Genomic DNA, 16,834 nt, shown 5'->3' with positions numbered 1-16,834 from the left:
GCAGGGACAACTCCACCTCCTTGTGTCTCTAGAGGGACATGATAGATAGGCAGAGCAGCAGTTGTTGCTACTATGCTCTTGCTTCCACCTTCTCCTTCTGGGCTTCATTTTTACAGAAACAAACACCCATAGGGAGAGGGTGGGGAAGCAGCTGGCAGTGGCTGCTGCTGCTCTTTGCTACAATGGGGTGGAAGCACACAAGGAGCATAAAGTGCTTTCCCATTACAGCATGAAACTGAATACAGGCAGCTATTTTGTTGTGGTGCATGGACTCTAATTCCTCGCATACACATAAGTGCATGAAAGCACACCAGCCCTTGTTCTTTGTGCCTGGTCTGCTATGAGATCTTTACATACAAAAAGAAACAGTTGCCAGAAAGGAGCAACAGAAGTTGCTAGGAAGCAAAAGCTAATACTGTTGTTGTTCCTCCTCACTGTAGCAGCCACTTCAGGGGCTCTGTTATGGGCCTGGCAGGTACCTGACTATGCTGATTGACTTGAATGGCCCACACCTTCATGCAAAGTTTGGATACCACACTGATTTATATGAGCAGCCATCTGTGCTTTCCCTGTTTCTAATAAATCTTCATAATCTGCGAACAGCAGATACTACCTAATCTTATTGGGGGAAAGAGGGAGTAAAATGTACTAAAAGCAGAACAGTGCTGAGAATTTCAGGGGGTGACATTTAAGGACCCCAAGTGAGTGCCACAGCACCAGAATTTAAAGGGATCCTGCCAATAAGACCAATAGTAGGCTCTTTGAAAAAGTAAGAAGTGGAAGGGGTGGGATGCACCAACAGATGGAGCACCTCAAAGTGCCCAGACTAGATAACTCATGTAGCAAACAAAGCTACATACCAAACTCAGTATTGTTCTTGGAGGATTATGGATGCATTTTGTATCTATTTAATTCAGCTCAAGACAACACTAAACTAGTTAAGAGGGTAGCACTTTGGTTGAAGCTCTTGTCCAGCTTCCTTAGTGTCCCTGTTGGCTGCAGGGCCTGAACAACTGCCACACTTTGGTACCTATTGGATCTAGATAAGGTTACATTTTGGATAAACATGAATAGGTCCAAACTGTTTGTTTCCTGAATGAAGGTAGCTAATTCCAAATCCCAAAGTGAGTATGTAAAGCTGGCCCCCTCCCCACAATGTACTTTTTTGCACTTACCAAGACTGAATTTAATTACCTACTCTCCCACTGCTATAAGATCCCCATGGAACTCCTTACAATCTGCTTTAGATTTAACTACCTTGAATAATTTATCATCTGCAAATTTTGCTGCTCCCCAGTTCAATCCGTTTCCCCGAGTCATTAATGAGTATGTTAAAAAGCAGAGGTCCCATTATAGATCCTTGAGGCTCCCTGCAGTTTCTTTCTCTCTGCTGTGCAAATTGACCGTTTATACCTACCCTCTATTTCCTATCATTCAGCCACTTGTTAATCCCCAAAAAGATGCCTCTGCTTATGCCATGACTACTTAACCTTTTACAGAAGCCTTTTGATGGAGGACTTTACAACCTGTTTTATGAAATTCTAATTACACAAACCTTTATTCCACTTACTTACTGACATTCTCTTTCGGGCTGCGAGGCAGGATTTCCTTAATCTAGCTCTTCTCTAACATGCTAGATTTTTTTTCTCCTGGAATCTCTCTCTCTCTCTTGCGCACAACGTACGAAAGCAGATCCTTGACATCCTCAAGACAGAGCTAACACTGACTGGGAAGGCCTAAGTCTTGAAGATTGTTGGCCTTTCCTAAATTGATGGGGGTCAACAGACTTGTTGACTCACTTAAGAGCCTGGGGATTACACTGGACCCAGCATTACTGCATGAGAAGCAAGTTAATGCAGCCACAAAAACACATTTCACCACTTTCATTTAGCTCAGAAGATGGCTTTGACTCAGGCAGTCCGGCCACATGGATTCATGCCACGATAACCTCAGGATTATTGTAATGCATCTACATGGGTCTTCCCTTAAAGTCAACTTGGGAACTTCAGTGGATACAGAAAGCTGCAGTTCAGTTGCTACTGGGAACAAGACAAAGTAGGCATCCATATTACACCCATTCTCCAGACATTTCACTGGTTACCCATCAATCACCACTTTCTAAGGAACTGGTTATCACATGCAAAACCCTTCATGGCCTTGGACCCTCATATCTTCGAGACCATCTTTCCTGTTATGCTCCACCACAACTTTGCTCACCTGAACAAAATCTTCTGAAAGTATCAGCCTGCAAAGGGGTGAGGTCAAGAGTAGCTGTACATACACATTCTCTGCTGCGGCATTCGCTTTTTGGAATAGCCTGCCTGAAGAGGTCAGGAATTAATGCCAATAAAGGCTTGTGTCTGTCAAAAGAAAAAAAGAGGTCAGGAAGGGCATTTTTATTAAGGGAACAGGGCCATTGTATAACAAAATGGATGCTTTTATAGAGGGAATCAGGATGGTATTCTATGCCACTGTTTACAGTGTTATGTTGATTGTACCTGCTGTCATTTCATCGCTTTCAATAATTCAATTTTGCTTTGTTGACGTAATGCTGTTGCACTGCTTATTGGATGCCTACTGCTATTTGATTGCATTGTTTTAAACTGTGCAATCCTCCTTGAGTTTCAGCATGAAAGGGAGGCTATGTGCAAAGTAAACAAATATCAGGAAATAGAATCAAAGGTGGGACTATGCAGATGAAGGGACAAACTTGATTCGTAACAGCCCCCTCTGAGTTCTATGGGATACATTCAGAAGATTATTGCGTGGGCTGAAAGAGGACAAAGCCAGGACTTAATGAATATTCACACTGAATCTGGTCAATGTATAAAGGGCTTTGCAATCCTCATCTTCTCTAAACTCTTAACTCAGTGACAAGATAGCCAATGACGCTCCCTTTCACACAGACCCGTAACTCCAGAGTTTCCCAGCTACTGAAGTGGATATTTAATGTGGTAGATCAAAGTCAGAGAGCAAGCCAAATCAAGCTGCCCCATAGTCCTTCCAGCAACCGCTGCAAAGGCCATTCAGCTCAAATTCAGTCATGTTGGTTTGCTCCATGTTTCCTTCTCTACCAACCAGCACCAGTGCAGGAGGAGGCAACCAGTGAGCTGATACTCACTGTTGCCTCCAAGCGGTCCCTGTAGCACTGGCAGACCTACTGGACCTTAGCTCTACTTCCTCCTACCCACCAGTGGCCTCCAGAACAGCAGTCCACTGGGAAGTTTCCTGGCCAGTCCACCCCTGGTACAGCTACAAAGAATAAAGAGTAACTAATGCGAAGTAGGCAGTGCAAAGCAAATCCAGACAAACACAAAGCCACAGAAGGCTGACATGCAAAAATCTCCAATATTGTGCACTTACTCAGGCCCCACTCTTAGAAAGGTAGGAGACAACCAGAGAGGAAAAGATTCAACTTTGTATCCAGTAAGAAACTCTAGCCACAGCAAAGGTCCTTTATTGATTAAATATCACGACCAACAAGAACTGATCAAATGGAATTCCAGTACCTGCAGGAACTGCCCACACCCGTGGGAGCCTTCAGGCCAACTATTTCCTCCATTGCCGCTGTTCACCAGTGTACTCTATTTCCTGACAGGGAACAGGGAACATGGACCTAAAACCCCCTCTTGAATCCCAGCAAAGGGAACTGCTTTGAAGCTAGACAGGTGGCAACTTAAGTACGGACTTTCTCTGTCACGGTTTCCAAACTGTAGAATTCCCTCCCTAGGGAGATTCATTTGTTCCCTCTATCATTACTTCTGCTAGTGAGTGAAGACTCCCTTATTTCAGATAGCATTCTCTTACAGGCCTTGTTCTTGTTTGTTTTAATTATTGTTTTTTACCCATGCACCATTTATTAAAGTTGATCTTTTTTCATGTCTTTTTGACTGTGTGCTGCCTTGAGGGTCATAATTACAGATGTTTACAGTAAGATAAATATGTTTTACTGATGTTTGTTTTGTAGCACTGACATATCCTGAATCATAGCATCCACCACAGCTCTCTCTACCTTGTTATGATATGGGATAGGGCTCTGGCCGCCCTCTGGAATAGGGCTGCAATTATCCTTTTGGAGATGCAACACAGAGCTGACACATGACAGAAGGCATTATCCTGATGGCAAAGAAAACTGGATTTACTACTTTAATAGGGCTTGCAAAGATTATAAATTAGAAAAAAATGCCTAAATCTGTTTGGAACCTCTATCTCTGCAGCCTTACATACAAAAGTTGGATGGTAAAGGACTTCCTCAGTCCAGAGCTAAAATGGCAAGCGCCTTCAGATCCTAACTGCAAAGGGGATATTTCTGCATGCTGATCTCCAAAGCACCTGCTAAACACAGGCTCCAGTCCTCATGGGAAGCTATTCTAAAGGAATGAAAAGCTAACACACATGCTTTCCTCCAGAAAGGCATCTTCTCCCCAGCTGCTCTTGGTTCCCCAACCATTTCTACACATTCTTTTGGAGCCTTAAGATCGAAACTTCACACTGCAGCAGAAGAGAAGCTGTGTGAAGGCAGACTTGGCCTGTGGCTCTCTCAGACATACTTTCCTAATGGCTGGAGCCCTGTTCCTTGACTCCACATGGAGGCAACTGCTGACCAATAGTTTAATTAGGGCACATCTGTCTGGCTGTTTCCTTTAAGCCTGGTGTAGAGCCTTACTGAAGCAGTGTCCAAAAAAGGAGGGCAAAGGGTCCCACAAGTGGTCTTTTTTGGCAATATTTTCCCTACTCTGGGGGAAAGGGATGGGCTACTGTGTAGTTTATAGGAATTGGGTGTGTTGAATGAGCTCCTCAAAGATCCAGAGGTGCACACAGATATGCCCTGTGGGTCATAGTGATCTAGGTACTGAGAGCAGGTTACAACTTTGGTTCTTCCAAACCCCTTTCCCACTAAATTCCTCCATCATATTGAGGCAGCATCGTGGCCTTTGATTAGGGCTGGCTTCCTTCTTTCAGGGGAGAGTCTGCAGCAGTTCTAGGATGAAGAGAAGGTGACTCATTTCAAATGCCTGCAGCCCAAGAGCAAAATTCCCTTTCCCTGATCCATGAGCAGGCTCTCAGGGAGACCTCTGCAGACACAGGGCAGCAGGTCCAGATAGAAAGAAAGGGCATGGCTGGAGAGTGGATCTGATGGTGTTATCACATGTGCTGCCTCATTAGGAGGTGCTCTGCCCTTCCTTCTGGGGGTTGCCTGGGGCTACATCTGAGACCTTCAGAGAATGATTTGATTCTTGAAGCTCCGACTGAGCTCCTTGTGGGGAAGGACAATAGAATTCAGGATGACGACTTCGGCAGGGATGGTCACATTGCAACCTGTTGAGGAAGAAACATAAAATGCATCAGTGAAAAAGGGAGAAAACAGCACCTCACAAGATAACTTAGTTAAAGAGCTGCATATTTTGTCTTCAGTGGCAAGACATTCTGTCATTTATTGCTGCACCAAGGGGCACTTGGGCATTTCCTGAACTTCCTAACTGACAGAACACCTCAGCAAGGGAAGACAGCCTAGCACCAGCTATCAGCCAAAGAATCAGCAACTGCAGGGAAAGGAGGCTCATTTCCCCCATTCCTTCCAATGGACAGCTGCCCTTGTAATGGTAGAGAAGAGAGGAGGGACTTTTTGGTCTCTGTCACCAGCCACAGGGCCAAGGGCTGCTGCCTTCTCTCCTGGAAGAAAAGCAGCAAGGGAAGGGCAGTCTGGCCTCAGCTGGATCCAAATGGTTATTAGCTTTTCCCCTCCCTTCCCCCTTGTGTCTGGTTTTCAGGTTGCAAGCAGGAGTCAGGGTCTTATTTTCCATTTTGTGCGCCATGCCTGCCACCAGCACTGTTACTAAATTTTAACTCCTTGATACAATTTTGTCTGGAAAGCAGGATTCAAAAATAAAAGCAGAAAAGGTCCATCTGAGACACAGACAGAAGATGCTTACCGAGAATGGTGATGGAAGGTGTGAGGCGGCCATCTCGAAAAAGCGTCTCACTGTCTATCTTTGCATAGGGATCATTAGGGTTGGGGTCACTGGGGGTGCCTTCCACACGAGCCCATCGTCCAATAGTGCTATCCCAGCCCACAATGCTGTTAAGCACACAGGTGTGATCCTAAGAAAGGGGGAAGAAACAGATAGACAAAGCACCCACAAATAATCAAGGACTTTTTGCCAAAGCAAACTGAGGAATGTGGGGCATGCTTCCTCTAACCAGAGCTGGCCTTGCTCTTCGCTGTTCCAAGTCTGTTGAAGCCAATGGGCTTAGAAAGATGCAGCTCTATGTAAGACTGCACTGAAGATTTGATGGGGATTACCACCATATGGGGAGCCCTTTAAGTACTTAAAATAGCATTAACGTCACCATCCTAAGCACACCTGTTGAGGAATAAGTTCCATGCAATTCCGTGAGACTTTGTTTTGAGTAAACATGCTTAGACTAGTGCTCACAAATTATTATTCAATGGAAAGGAAGGTTTTTTAGAAGTGGGATACGTTAAAGGAAAAACTCATCTATTATTTCCCCCCTCACCTGTCTGCATAAAAAAACCTGCATAAACTGTCTGCATAAAAAAAGAGATGAATCAAGGCCCTTGGGATGAAAAGATTGCTGCTTTTCTTCCAGGAAAGAAGGCAGCAGCCCTTGGCCCTGTCTGCAAATCTCCTACCATTCTTAGAAACTGAGCCACATTCACAGTTTCAGCTGCATTCAGATCAACAAACTGACTTTCTGAGATACACCAAAACCTATAGCCTGTTTCAGGATTTTATGCAATTACACATTTAGTGCTGAGCTTCAAACTTTCTGGCCAGAGCCCCTGAATACGGATGTTTTAAAAAAACTTCTCAGTATTCTAGTGCCACCTGCTGGGCATGAAACAAACAATTAGAGCTTTCCAAGAAAAACAACAACACCCTCCCGTTTGATTTACTTCTTCAAGCAGACGTACACAACAACTATAGTTTCACTCTGCCGCCCCACCTTCCTGCCCCTGTGGCCACTGAGACTACTATTTTTGCAAGAAGAGAATGTTTCAGGTATTTCCTCCCATGCAGTCTGCCTGCTAGCATACCCACCCACCCCCAGGTGTTTTTACCCCTCCTAGGGACAAAGAAAAGGGTTTTTTCTCCTTAAAGGTGGTGAGAGTTACCTTTTTCAGTGATAAACTGATGTGTGAGGGAAAGGTTTAAAAATACCTCTTCCGCGTATTATTTTCTCTACTACAGTTGGCGGGAAAGAATCTTCTAAGATCTATATGGAACTACATACCCTCAGAGCTTAGCCCTCACCCAATACCTGCGTGAAAATAACATTTCATTTTCATATGAGCTTCCCAGGGGCGAAACACTATTGGTTGAATTCTATAAAAGCAGTGCTTGAGGGAAGGTTTCTGGCTGTTCAGCAATCAATAAGCAAGGAAATGATATTTACTAAGCTAAAAACAGATCTTTACTCAGATTAAAGCACTCCCTTGAGAGAAACACCTACCTGTAGAGAAGCCCCATGCAGAATGATGGATTCACGCACACGCACTCCAGCCCCAATTGTTACCCCTTTTCCAATGGAGACATTGGGACCCAGCTATAGGAAGAGAACACAAGAAAAGCCTATCTGGATTAGACTAGTGGGTCATATAGTACAGTATATCATACAGTGGCCAAGCAGTAACTTGGGAGGGCCAATGTGGCCGAGGCTTTCCCTGATGTTGCCTCCCAGCACAAATATGCAGAGGTTTTCTGTCTTTGAATGTGGCAGTTCTCTTTAGTCACCAAAGACCCATCATCCACGAATCTGTCTAATCTTCTTTTAAAGATGTCTATGCCTGTGGCCATCACTTCCTCTGACAGCAAATTCCACCTTTTAATCAATCACTGAGTAAAGAAGTATTTTCCTTTTGTCTAACCTGAACCTACTGTCCATAAGTTTTATGGGTTGGCCTCAAGTTATAATGTTTTGGGAGAGGAAGAAGTTCTCTCTTTCCACTCTCTATGCTTCATGCATATTTTGTTAACCTTTGTAAACTGTCATGTTTTCCCTTAGTCATCTTTTCCTCCAATCCATTAATCATCCTTGTTGTCTTCTTCTATACTTTTCTAACTCTGTCATGTCTTTTTTCAACAAGGGCGACCAAATTTGCACACAATATTCCAAATGAGAGCACCCCATACATCAGGAGTCCCTAACCTTTTTGAACCTGAGGACTCCTTTGGAATTCTGACGTTGGATGGTGGGTGCAAAATGGCTGCCACAAAAGGCAGCACCAACTACAAAATGACTGCTACGCGATATGGAGCCAGTCACAAAATCTTAGGGAGTGAGGCCATGCACAACTCTAATGATAACTCTTCAGTATTTCAAGCAAAAGCTCTATTAAATTAAAACAAAATTTTCTTACGTACACACAGCTTATCTTCAATTATACAACCCTTTTATCCCTTGGTCACATAAAAGCCCAAATACTTCACTGGCTGGTTTCCTGCTGTGGATATATTTAAAGAAATGCTCTTGGATTGCCTTGATGCTTTTAGCAATTTGGTCCGCATATTCTCTTTTCACATGCCTAATTATGAACTTATACCTCTTTTGCCAGACCCAGTGGTCCCTTCTGTTCACTTCACTGAGAAAGATCTACCATTTCTTAAAAGAAGCCTTTTATGGCTTCTTTGACTTATTAGCCATGCAGGCAACCTTTTAGGCTTGGCAGTACCTTTCCTAACCTGCGGAATGCTTTCTATCTGGCCTTCAGTTGGGTGATTTTAAATAACTTCCCAAGCATCCTTTAGGAATTTAATTTCCTTGTGTTTCCCTTTAGCTTTCTTCTAACTAGTCCCCTCATTTCTGTCAAGTTCCCTCTTTTGAAGTCAGATGTTACTGTTTTGGACTTTAGGGGTCACTTTCCATGATATGACTGCTGTATTTAATAGCACTGTTTGTTCAATAAGATCTACATCTTGCACTATGTCATGAGATAAGCTTCATTTAGAACCGAGACAAAGATCACTGCCTCTCTGGATGGCTCTGTGATCTACTGTGCCAGTGCACAGTCATTTATGATGTCCAGGAATTTTATTTCTACAGCATGACTCAAGCACGCAGTTACCCAGTCCATGTGAGGACAGTTGAAGTCTCTCAATATCACATTATCTGCTTTAGTCATCTCCCATATTTCCTTTTTTATCCTGTGATCAGTCACAGGAATTTGAATATACCCCCACTTTTAAAAAGCCCTTAGGGCCCACTACCTCCATCCATATAAGTTTTGTCAGGAAGTTTGTTTCCCTAATCTTTTTTTTTTTACTTATTTGATTTTAGGCCCTCTGATATACAGCAGAAAGGGCATTAGTGAACTGGAACACAGTCCATTGTTCCATCCACCTGTTCTACTATGCATTGGGCACAGTCTCTATTTATTTTATTTCATTAGTTTTATATGCTGCCCTTCCCTTCTCGGGCTCAGAGCAGTCACATTTTATATGACCCTATTCAAGTTAACAAACTACAACCCTGAGGTCCCAACCCATGTGCAGGGCTCATTATATCCATTACACACTTACCACAGCAGTTGCATCCACAGAGGCTGTTGGGTGGATATAGACATTCCCTGTGTGGAAAAGAAACAGCAACAGAATTGGTTCTTCTCCCTGCTGTAGGGTAGGGAGGGTTAATTTCAGGCCTTTCAAAATCCCTGCAAAAAGCATTCTGCTTTTCTACAACCACAAAGACATTCAACTACAAGGCCAAGTATCTCTGTTGTTCCATCCTGGGGCTCTCTCCATGCATGTACAGTTCAGGAGCACCTTATCCTTTCCCCCATTGCAAATTCTGAACCAAACTGCTACAGATTCCTTTATAACACAGCCTCTCTGTAGGGACAGCCTGGGCTAAACCAAAGGCAGCTTTTCCCAAGGATAATATTTGCAGCTGCTGGCAAGAGTAACCCTCCCAATTCAAACAATGATTGAAAAGTGGGAAAAGAAAAAACAGAAGAATTCCTTTTATTTTCCAGTTCTTCAAATACCCAGAAAATAGTTTCCTGATCTGAAGGACCCACTCTTCCTGTCCATCTATGACAGGGGTAGGGAACCTGCGGCTCTCCAGATGTTCAGGAACTACAATTCCCATCAGCCTCTGTCAGCATGGCCAATTGGCCATGCTGGTAGGGGCTGATGGGAATTGTAGTTCCTGAACATCTGGAGAGCCGCAGGTTCCCTACCCCTGATCTATGAAGACCATCCTCAGAAGCTGCCTCTGGGTCCCCCCTTCTTTTTAATGGACCTCTATACTAGAAACAAGAACTTCTTTGTTGTGGCTTCTTATTAGCAGGAACATCCTCTGTAGGAATTTGTGCCTGATATCCTCACTAACAACTTTAAGATGCTAGACAACCTTGTGTACCACTGTAAATTAAGTTTGGTTTCTGATAATCTGAACTGCTTGTATATACTTCTTGTTTTACTGTTCTTTGCATTCCAATGTTTTCAATAGCTACATAGCAGTTTTACAATTCGTAATCTTCCTTGGACATTAATTTTAAATGAAAAGGCACAATTGAAAACTTTAAATCATTCCAATGAAATCTATGTGGTGCCGTGTAGTGGTTAAGAGCAGGTGGACTCTGATTCGGAGACCCAGGTTTGATTTCCCACTCCTCCACATGAGCAGCGGACTCTTATCTGGTGAACTGGATTTGTTTCCCTGCTCATTCACTTGAAGCCTGTTGGGTGACCTTGGACAAGTTATGGTTTTCTCAGAACTCTCTCAGCCCCATCTACCCCACAAGGTGTCTGTTGCAGGCAGAAGAAGGGAGGGAGTTTGAAAGCCCCTTTGAGACTCCTTAAAGGAGAGAAAGAAGGGGTATAAATCCAAACTCTTATTCTTCTTAAGTCTTTTTAAGTATTGAAACAAAAGTAACAGAAATAAGAATAGTGCTCGAACCACAGAAACTTAGAAGAATGGTCATCATAGAACTTGGAGCAACAGGCCACTAGTGCCCAGACCACTGGAAACTGAGTCACAAATCTGGCCTTTGATGTCAGCAGCTTTACTGAGGCATTGGTAGAGAGGACTGTTTCGTTTTATTTTGGAGCACAAATTGCGTAGCTTGTCCAGCTAACAAAATGCCTCTCATGGGGCGGGGGGAGGAGACCAATACCTCGGATAGTGGGCCCACCAGGATGGTTTTGAACAAGTCTCTCAGGATGGCACTGGTTGTAGCAGCTCAGGTACAAACGATTGGCATAGATGGCAGACCTGGCAAAGTGAACAAGGCAGACATTATGCTTGACATCACCACCAACTATGGTATGTATGGCAGGAGGGGGGGGGAAGAGAGAGAATAGATTCCTCAGCCAAAAGGCAGTTAAAACAAACAGTGTCTATTCTACCCTGTGAACAGAGTTCTACTAATTCCATCCTACCACCTTCCTTGCCAACACTGCACCAAGATGCACAAATTATCCCCCCCAAATGCATTCTTGCTATCCATGAAACCCAATTCTGACATTCAAAAATAAGATGAAAACGAAAAAAGCCCTCTTATTCTGTTCTCACGACCACATTATTAATTTAAAATTCTTTCTAGCATGACCTGAGAAAAATCAAAGGAACAAATTGTGTTCCTATACAGGCTGTAGAACATGATCATGTGAACAAAGAACCTGTGAACAATGTTCATGATCAACCTACACCATTGGAACTAAAGCTCCGCCCTTTCTTTGGTTTCTGCAATTTCACTGCTTTTTAAGAATACATAATGGCTAGATGCTTGCTAAAGAAAAAGTAGTTAGAGTCCATAACTTGATTCTATGTTTGCAGCACAATCCAAAAGTATAATATAGAAAGAAAACAATGCTGCAGCCTTGCTAAATAGCTAAACAAATTGGGTCAGGTTAGTGCCTGAAAGGGAGAAATCCCAGGACCTGTATGGGCAAGGAATTTTGGGTTTTAAATATATGCCACCTCTCCAGACCTGTGTGAGGTGGCACACAATTAAAACAGTAAATACAAACCATATCAATAAGAACAGAAATAAAATCAATAATATCAATTGAAAAACTTCATAAACAAAGCAGCCCATGAAAGCCAGCCAGTAAAAGCACATAACACAGAGGTCTAAAATAATGTTGATAGGTCAGTCTGCAAGCCAGGAGCCAAACATGAGCCAGTTAAACAAAGAAGGAACTCCTTAGTTAAAAGCCTGGGTAAAGAGAAATATCTTGACCTGGAGCCTAAAAGAGAGTAAGACAGATGCCAGGCGAGCCTCAACAGGGAGAGCATTACAAAGGCAAAGTGCCACCACAACAGAAGGTATATAAATGCAGTGATAAATAAATAAAACACAGAGACACACAGAATATCCACAGACTTGCTCAGGATTACCTTCTGTGTCCTCCTTATGCCGCTAAGCATCCAGACTTGTATCAGATAATCCACCCCCCCTCCTTACCCAGCAGACTTGATTTGGCTCCAGAATCCTTCAGTTTTGTAAGCAAAGAGGCGTCCCTGCCCAGCGAGTGCTGTGAATACATCCTGCTCCAATCTGATGGCCTCAGCTCGCTGCCAGCCATTGGCATTCTCCTCACTGTGGAAACGGCAGAAAGTAAGCATGAGGGAGGCAGCTGCTTACTGGAAAAGGAAAGGGGGAAAGAGTGCACAGCTAGTAAAAGAAGGCTGGCTAAAAGAAATTCTAAAACTGGGGACTAATGGTAGCATCTGCAAAGCTTCCCCCAGTGACAGGGGAACCAAAAAACCCATTCTAACCCTACGTGCTCCAGGCCCACACAGCAGAGCTTCTCTGAAATAATAATGAAGAGTATGCAAAATGAAGGGAGAGACTGAACTTACCCAATATATGAGCCCCTGAAGGTGGGCAAATGATGACAGGAAGGGGAAGGAGGAGATGTAGGAATAGAGAGCCAGGGGGAAAAAAGAAAAAGAAAGAGATGGCAGATGAGTGACTTGCTTCTGCCTAAGAGCAGGAAGGGCACAAAGGCACAGGCTGGACAAGACACTCACAGAAGCAGCTCCTGCTGGTTCCGCTGGAAGACTGCACCGATATGCTGGAAGATTGCAGGTGTGAACAAGTAGATGCCACAGTTGATGAGCTCACTAACAAAAGTGCTGGGCTTCTCCACATAGTGCAGGACCTAGAGAAGAAAGGTGACATATTGGAAGTTTGCCACACATTGCTAGAGACTGCTTTCTCCTAAGCTAAGGCTGAGAAAAGAGCAGGCAGGGCACTAGGGTATGGCATACCCAAACCAGGGGTATGGTTCTCCATTGGGATATGCTTTCTGCCCAGGCCTCCCAGAAGTCCCGCACATACCTCATGAGAGTCAGCATTAGCCACAATACAGCCATAATTCAGAGACTGCTTTCTGTTGGCCTACAGAAAAATAAAATGATTGTCACAGTGGGCTGGAAGTGGCTGAAGAAGGGAGAGTTATGTGGTCAGTAATGCCCTGCTGACCTGAAGCCTGTAAGCACTGCCATCCGCAGCTCAGACAGGACTGTCCGCTAAGGATAACATATATAAGGTTTTTAGTGATCTGTGTTGTATATAAATTAAGACAGAAATCACGCATACCACCGGAAGTGTTTCTTGGCCCCTTGCCCATGCACGTGAAAGGAAGTATGACAGTGAGACTGGTGAACTAACATCTGGGAGACTCGGGTTCAAATTCTGATATTACAAATAAAGGGCCTCCAATTATAAAATCACACATATATAAATAACAACTTAAAACCATCAATACATGTGAAGGGCCCATAATAGGCTACGTTACAAATACTTGCTAGACAACTTGTATTTATGTATTGTATGTGTAAGTGAATATTCGTAATGTAGGTTGTTATGGACCCTTAACATGTATTGGTGGTTTTAATTTGTGTGTGTGCATAATGTTGTAATTAGTGGCATTGATTTTTGAGTACTTAACTCCATTGTTACAGGATTAAATTTTGTTCCCATTCTTTGCTCACGTCAAATTCAGACACTGCCTCACAAGTCTGCTGGGTGATACTTGACCAGAAACCTCACTGGACTGTTGTGAGGAAAAAAATGGAGAAGGGGAGATAAGCCTCATAAGCTGCTTTGGGGCCTCACTGGGGAGGAAAGCAGAGTAAATATCTAAATAAATAATGTGAAAAACAGAAAAGCAGGTTTAGATGTGTTTGTTCTTGGCTTCTGAATTAACCGATGGCCGTCCAGAACATAGGATTAACAACTACATTTCAACTTTCACTTTACAAAATGTGGTTCAATTTGATTTTAAGAGATTAAATTGTGCATCTGGAAGATCCTAAGTCTTGCCCAAGTCATGAACTCACAAGATATCATCAGGCAAGCTACTTTCAGACCCCCATTTGCAAAGTAGGAGGTAATAACACATACAATAATATATATGTTATAGGGCTCCCCCTCCCCTTTTCTCCAAGCAGCTTAGGGTAATATGGTCCTGCTCAGTTCAGACAGATTGGTTAGGCTGAGGTAGTCTGGCTTTCCAAGGTCACACGGTGAGTTTTATGGCCAAGTGGGGATTTGAACCTGGGTCTCCAAGGTTCTAATGGCATATCCAATCGCAGTACCACATTGCCTCAGATTGTTCTAAATATTATAGAGCACCTTCTAATGTGTAAAGTGCCTTGTATTACAGGTCTGAATCCACAGCTGGCTTTCTCCCTACACACACCCCCCAAGCAGAATTCCCCTTCCAGCAAAGGCGGCCCATTACCGTGGTGCCAAGCATGAGGAAGGCATCAGGATTGTCACACTCTCGGTGGAAGTTTAGCATCTCTTCTAGAGGGAATTCGGAACAGACATCAGCATTTAGCACAAAGAAGGCCTCAGGGTTACCCGAGAGGATCTGGTCCCGGAAGTGGTAGATGCCACCACCTGTGCCGAGAGCTGCGTATTCTTGTAGATACCTACAAAGGAGGATTACAATATAATGGTCTTGTTTATAGTAGTAAGAATAGCTTGTGCCCTTGCTGACAAATTAAAGTGACAGATGCAAGAGAATCAAGCTGTGAAAATTCAGGATAGGAGTGGTTCATTTAGAAGCTGGATCTCTTCCTTGCCCTCCCTTTAGCTGCACCAAATTTATGAATTTATTTTTCATTTACATCCCCATTTCTCCCTGATTGAGACCTGAAGCGGTTTTCCACATTGTCCTCCCCCTCTGCCCCCCCCCCTCTTTATTCTCATGATGTTGGTTAGGCTGGGAAGTTGTGAAGGGACCTGAGCAAATTTCCACAGAAGAGCAGGGATTCAAACCCAGGTCCTAGTTTGGCACTCATCACTGAGCCAGGTCACTTCTCTGGTGGCCCCTCACCGAATGGGGATTTTGAACTCTTGCTGGGCCGACACCAGGAAGCGGCTGAGAGCTTCATTGGGCTGATAGAACCCAATCAGCAGAATCTCCTTCATGTTGGGAACCTACAGAGGACAGGAAGCAATTCAAAATGACACAAGAAGTTGTCTCAGACCTTGCCCAAAAGAGGTTACCTGGTTTTCTTTAACTGATTTATGGTGATTTTAGAGTTGAAAATGACCTAATGACCCAAATGCCTCTGCCCACTCCCTCAACCCCCAGTCTCTCTTTAGTACCTCCCCATTACCTTAGTGCATGCCTCAATGTGATGCTGTATCATAGGCACCCCTGCTACAGGAAACAGAGGCTTGGGGACTTCAAAGGACAAGGGTCTGAAGCGGGTCCCTGCAGGAGTAAAGGTCACACAGTTAGAAGGTTGACGTTCACTCAACCAAACCCATCTGCCCTAAGTCAGGGACAACCAGCTGGCAACTCTTCCATCATGCCTGGATCCTCCTCCAGAGGAGAACTTCCCCCACCTCAGACTCCGACTGCCATTGATGAGGTAGGGGGGAGGGGGGACAAAAAGCATCCAGCCTCCCCTCCATTTTACTGGGATCCAGCTCCAAATATCCCTCCCACAGAAAATTTAATATTCCTACACACGCACACATCAAACTGCTTGGCACAGTTTTTGGAGACAATGCCGACTGGAAACAAAATACCAGGTTGCAATTTTAACAAGTTAACCACAGGTCATAATTTGGATTATGTGGACTGATCTGTCATATGGAGAGCAGGATGCATCACATCAAGGTTCCTAAGGAGCAACTTGGTACAGAGGCTTTGGCAATGGGAAGATACAAAGACAGTCTCATTCAACTGAAACCACAATTTATTTGCTCCAGAGCTCAGCCCTGGGGCTCCTTTTTGGTGCCATGATCCAGCCTTCGCACAAGACAAAATGACTCTGGAAGAAGATTGCCTATGAACATGAACAGAGTACCTTTGCTTCTCCATAGGCTACAGTCAGTCTCCCATACACATTACTGGGAACAGACATCCATGGGGAAAGTTTCCTTCACCCCTTCTCTCGTGTTGTTCCCTCCCTAACTCCCCAACCTGTGCAGACTTCTGCACAAGTCTGCAGATCAAAGAAAGGAAATCATCCATTTTAAAAGAGAGCTGATCTCAACAGAGCTGGGGGTGGGGGTTAAACGGGGCTCTGCGAGATGACTGTATAGGGCTAAGGACAAACTGAACTGGAGAGGGTACATGTGGGTAGCCCCGGATACCCGATGGAGAGGGAGATGCTGGCGGGTCTCACCTTTCTGGGGTCCCCCAATGAGGATCACGGCTTTCACCATGGTCGGGACTTCCTGCAGCGGAGCAAGAGCAATACTTAAAGAAGACGTCAGTCGTTTCCCTCAGGAGGGACCGAAAATCCCACCCTTCACTCCTCGCCCAGGCTTCTGCCACATCCCACTTCCGAGCACGTGAAATGCCACGTCACACCTAAACGAGCTCGTCACCAC

General features: G+C 44.2%; 1 protein-coding gene across 1 annotated transcript; it reads right to left on the bottom strand.

Annotated features, from left to right (window-relative positions):
- Positions 1 to 3,441: 3,441 nt before the first annotated feature.
- On the bottom strand, positions 3,442 to 16,784 carry GMPPA (GDP-mannose pyrophosphorylase A). The gene is made up of 12 exons (XM_048485871.1): positions 16,627 to 16,784; positions 15,607 to 15,704; positions 15,321 to 15,424; positions 14,721 to 14,913; positions 13,313 to 13,372; positions 13,003 to 13,133; positions 12,434 to 12,568; positions 11,141 to 11,238; positions 9,543 to 9,589; positions 7,477 to 7,569; positions 5,934 to 6,102; positions 3,442 to 5,319 (listed from the first exon to the last, which is right to left on the bottom strand). Exons 1-12 carry the CDS (start codon positions 16,664 to 16,666, stop codon positions 5,219 to 5,221), a joined length of 1,269 nt encoding a protein of 422 aa, XP_048341828.1. The 5' UTR covers positions 16,667 to 16,784; the 3' UTR covers positions 3,442 to 5,218.
- Positions 16,785 to 16,834: the final 50 nt, after the last annotated feature.

This window comes from Sphaerodactylus townsendi, linkage group LG02, assembly GCF_021028975.2.
Source record: "Sphaerodactylus townsendi isolate TG3544 linkage group LG02, MPM_Stown_v2.3, whole genome shotgun sequence".
Lineage (NCBI taxonomy): Eukaryota > Metazoa > Chordata > Lepidosauria > Squamata > Sphaerodactylidae > Sphaerodactylus > Sphaerodactylus townsendi.
The sequence above is the reverse complement of the archived record's forward strand: the minus strand, read 5'-3'. Positions and strand labels throughout refer to the sequence as shown.

Coding starts and splice junctions, on each gene's coding strand:
- GMPPA (XM_048485871.1), bottom strand. CDS start 16,666: ATGGTGAAAGCCGTGATCCTCATTGGGGGACCCCAGAAAG. Junction 14,914..15,320: donor GAGTTCAAAATCCCCATTCG/GTGAGGGGCCAC, acceptor CCTCCTTTGTAG/GTATCTACAAGAATACGCAG. Junction 13,373..14,720: donor TCCTCATGCTTGGCACCACG/GTAATGGGCCGC, acceptor ATTTTTCTGTAG/GCCAACAGAAAGCAGTCTCT.